This window comes from Plasmodium gonderi (assembly GCF_002157705.1).
Source record: "Plasmodium gonderi DNA, contig: Chr07, whole genome shotgun sequence".
NCBI lineage: Eukaryota > Apicomplexa > Aconoidasida > Haemosporida > Plasmodiidae > Plasmodium > Plasmodium gonderi.
The window spans coordinates 1-4,695 of NW_021628932.1; the positions used below are offsets into that span (position 1 = coordinate 1).

Consider the following 4,695-nt stretch of genomic DNA (forward strand, 5'->3'; position numbering starts at 1 on the left):
TATTAATATCTTTATAAATGCTAACAAAATGTAGTATTTAGAAAATATATATTAATAGTGGTTTTATTGTTCGAACTAAATAAATAGATTCGTAATTATTATAGCATTTTTGTTATTTTAAATATGCTTGTGTTGTATTTTACCTGCGTATGCAGTTAATATATATTTGTGTATCTATCTTATTTAATTATATTAATTTTTCCAAGTTTAATTTATAGAAAGAAATGTAGCAATAATTCTCTCTTAATATACTCATGGTGTTTAATTTTTGTTTTACATTACATTTACAGTTCGATTATTGTTTTTTGTGAAAAAAAATTTAAAATTTTTACTGTAAATTAATATTATTATGCTGTTTTTGTAAATTCAGAAAGGCTTATTTTTGATGATCCTTGCATATGCAAGCTTTTTACACATGTACTGTGTAAAATATTTATCAATATAGATTAGTTTTAATGAGATAATAATGACCCATGGCACTTGACACAATGTTAAAAAAGGTAAATTCCATAATATATTAGTAATTCATTTATTTCATTTTCGTATTACTGAAGCAATGCTGTATATGTACATTTTCAAAACATGTTTTAATTAACATAAACGTTGTAATTGTTTAATACGTATAAATTTATGAAACAAATAATTAAGAAAATAAAGGAAACGCTGTGACAAATGTGTTTAGTTTTCTTGTATTTTTTCATTATTGTTTTTCAAGTATCTCATGTTTCTTTTGATTTTATATGCATGTACTGTGTTTATATATAAAATATGTCAAGCTAAAAAGAAAAAGGAGGTGTTGATCAGTCATATAAAAAACACTTTGCACAAAAAATACAAGGAACAACAATTTAATAATTCTTTCGATGATCTTCGCACCCCGAGGTAATTCTTTCCTCCGTTTGAATTCATCGTTTAAATAAAAAAATACTATTAATTTATCTATCCACATTTTATTTCAATTTCAACTGATACTTTTTTTTCAAAAAGTAAATGCTTTGAATTTTTAGAAAAAGTTAATCCACATAAAAATGGTAGTTTTTCCATCTTTTGTGTGCTCAAATAATTTCAATCAAATGTTATAAACCTAACCTGAATGCTGAATCCTGAACCCTAAAACAATTAATAAATTGATATATGTATAAAAATAATTCTTGTAAAGCTCTAAGGAAAATAAGATAGATAACATTTTAATTATGTGGAAAATAACGATAATTTACTTTTTGTAATTATATTACATTCTATGGAACTGAAATAGTAAAAGCACATATTAATTCAAATTTTGCATTTTTAATGAGCTGTTCCTACAACTGTTTTTTATATTTAATTTATGATTATTTTTCTCATTTTAATAATCTATTCCTAAAAAAGGAAAATAAATTTTGTTAAAAAATATTTTAATTGTACAAAAGAAATATGTAAAAGATGGCTCTTTATTTTTCAGAAATTTCATAATAAACATTTGATAACTATATATAGTTCTTTTGTTATTTTATAATAAATTATAAATATTTTATTAGTTCTAATACATCAACTTCTTTAGGAACTTTTTAATTTTAATTAGATAGTCACCATGATTATTTCTAGGTACATTATGTATGTTATTTAGGCAAAGTTAGAGTGACATTGAAAACAAATTGTTGTAAAAAAAAAAAAAAGCATAGCTTTAAAACACACTTATAGTTTCTCATTTTAGTACTTCACTCCTTTACCTTTTAGCAAGTAAAAGATATGAATCAAAGATATATATTTTCTCTCATGTGATGAACAGTTATGTCATTTCAGTCTTAGATTACTATAAATTTATGATTCAATTTTATCGATAGACATGGTTATTAGTTTATCTGTATTCCTGTTTATAAATTTAAGCGTAATAAAAATAAAAATATATTTTTTTTTTTTTAAGGATTTTTTATCATTCTATGGGCACTGTAATATTATATGCTGATTACAAATAGGTTCTTTATAAAATTAAGGTAGTGTAATAACATTAGTCTATATGTGATAAAAATTATTGTTTTCCTAAAAACCTGGGTTCTTATTTTTAGAAAGTTTTTAAAAGAATGAATTTTTTTTTATAATATAATTATTTCTATTTATTTCGTTATGTTAAAAATGTTCTTTCGGCAATCCTTAGTATCATTTATGTATAGCTTTGCTTAATGAAATTTTAAAGTATAACATAATAAGCAAAAGAAAACTAGTTTCAGTTAAAAATAAAATTATTTTTTCTAATTGTGTACTATATGATAAATAATAACGCCTTCGTGATGATGAATGTTGTCAGATGAAATTGTGAACTCATACTGAAAAGAAATTGTTCAAGTATAAACAGGCATAGGGAGAAATTTCACAGTTTGACAATTCAACCTAATATATAATAATTATTTGATTTTTAATGTTTATGTTACTGATTAATCCCTAAAAATTATTAATGTAACAAGCTTGTTTTTCATTGGCCTCAATTAATTTAAATAAATAAAGAATAAATAAAATAATTACAAACATGTTTAGGAATATGCACATTCATAATTATCATTTTTATATAAAAAAATCCTTAAAGGTGTAATGAAAAAACATGAACCATGTTAATTTTTTTTTTTTTTTCATACAATGAAAAAATTAAAATTTTATTCAGAAAAATTACTTAAATTCTTAGAAAATCAAAATTAATATGAGAAATCCCCCTATTTCTTACATTCTGTTCCACAAGAAAATGTAGTTGGAGACGAAAAATCTTAGTACCATAACAAAATTAATAAAAAAAAATATAATTAAAAAACTTAATTCGTCCGAGTAATGGCCATTTACAGGGATAAGATCAGTGCGTTTAAACTAAAAATTTGATTGTGTATTAGAACGATATAAAAATAATGTTATACACAGGCATATTATCACTATTCTTGCGATAATTAGGTGCTGATGATAAATATTAAATTAAAAAAAATTAACGCGTATAAACGAATAATCTAATTGAAAATTATGGCCATTTGCACAATTTCAACACAACCGACATTAAAAAAGCAGAGTGGTATTTTTTTCTGTGCGTATGTAGCTATAACATTCTCCTAATTTTAAGGAGAACAATAACTATATATTATGTAATCTAAAATGCTAATTTAAAAAATGAGAGTTTCAAATTGACATAAAAAAAACCTTAGCTATAGAACATTCTAATGATAAGTTTTAATAACTAAACACACAAAAATTAAAGAACAAATTTCGAGTACAGCTAAGACATATGGTATATGGTTTTTGCACATAGTATAAATTTTACGATAACACACTATAACATATTTTTCAAAAAGATAGTGCAACATTCAAATAAAAAAAGGGAAAAACAAAATATGATTTATAGTACGTTGGACAAAATTCATACACATATATATTCTGTACAATATATTAAAAATAAAATTCACATATGAATGCATGAATCAGACAAATATAAATGCATTATTATGAGCAAATAAAATATTATATTATGAATTTATTTAAGTTCTTATATACCCAAAATTTTACGTATTGTAAATAAAATAATAATGGATAAACAACTTGTTCATTTATATACTTCTTATTTTTTAGAAAATGTGTAAAATGTGATATCATAAATAAGTAATACGTAAAAGAATTATTTACCTTTAATCAAGTATAAAATTTATTTATCATTATTTCTTTTGGACAGTTTTCTTTTGCGCTGGTTTTGTTTTTCCCGCTTGAGATAAAATATGTTTTTTTCTTTCTTCAGTCCATGTATTCCATTGTTCATTGGCTATCCACTGTTTAGTGAACTCTTTTAACCAAGACTTATAAAAATAGCATTTTCCCTTTTTCCATTCATTCCACGTGGGGCAATTTTTTTCTAGATCTCTAAGATTATCTACCCATTGTTTATGTTCACATTTTGTTCTTTCCATCCAACTGTTCCATTGATATGATTTTACATTATAGTATGGATCACCCATTAAACCGAATTTTTCCCATTTTTTGCAATGATAATTTTCACGGAGTTTCCATGGTTGATTACACCATTCATTTAAATAAACTTTATGCCATTTTTGCAATACTACCTTCATTTCAAGCTGGTGTTCCTTTCTACATTTGGACAAAAATTTATGCAAATCTTGTTTTAAGCAAACCAATCCTTTATCTTTAAACCAGCTTATCCAACGCGTTACACCCCATTTTAATGCTTGTGGATACACGGTACATTTATATTCCTTTTTCATGTCATCATTATAATGCAACCATTTATTATGTTCAGTTTCTTTCACAAAATCTTCCCAACCCTTTTCCAAATTTTGAATAGATTTTTCCGCTACATTATTTAAATCAGCTGTAATTTTCTCTTTATGTGTATTAAACCAATCCCTCCATAAGCGATTTCTATATTGATGGTTTTCATTAACCTGGTCAAAATATACTCTTAGTGGTAATCGCTTATGTATTGCTTCTAATGTTTGATTGTTGTAATAATTATCCTCATATTTGAAATGTTCCATCCATTTCTAAGCAAAAATTAAAAAGATATATAATTGAATTATGATCATATGAATTTAATAACTAATTAAATTATATAAATAATGGAATATATTATTATGAAATTGAATGCTTATGTACAGGATTGCCAGAACATCGTTGGCTCAACAAAACTTCAATTAAAACAATGAAAAATAACGGTGAAAGTATTTTTGCGTTCAT

At 24.0% G+C, this 4,695-nt stretch overlaps 1 protein-coding gene across 1 annotated transcript; it reads right to left on the reverse strand.

Annotated features, from left to right (window-relative positions):
• Positions 1-3,662: 3,662 nt before the first annotated feature.
• PGO_070000 (tryptophan-rich antigen) lies at positions 3,663-4,695 on the reverse strand (the record flags this gene model as incomplete). The annotated part of the gene is made up of 2 exons (XM_028686873.1): positions 3,663-4,502; positions 4,615-4,695. The coding sequence occupies 2 exons, from the start codon at positions 4,693-4,695 to the stop codon at positions 3,663-3,665; spliced, it is 921 nt and encodes a 306-aa protein (XP_028542674.1).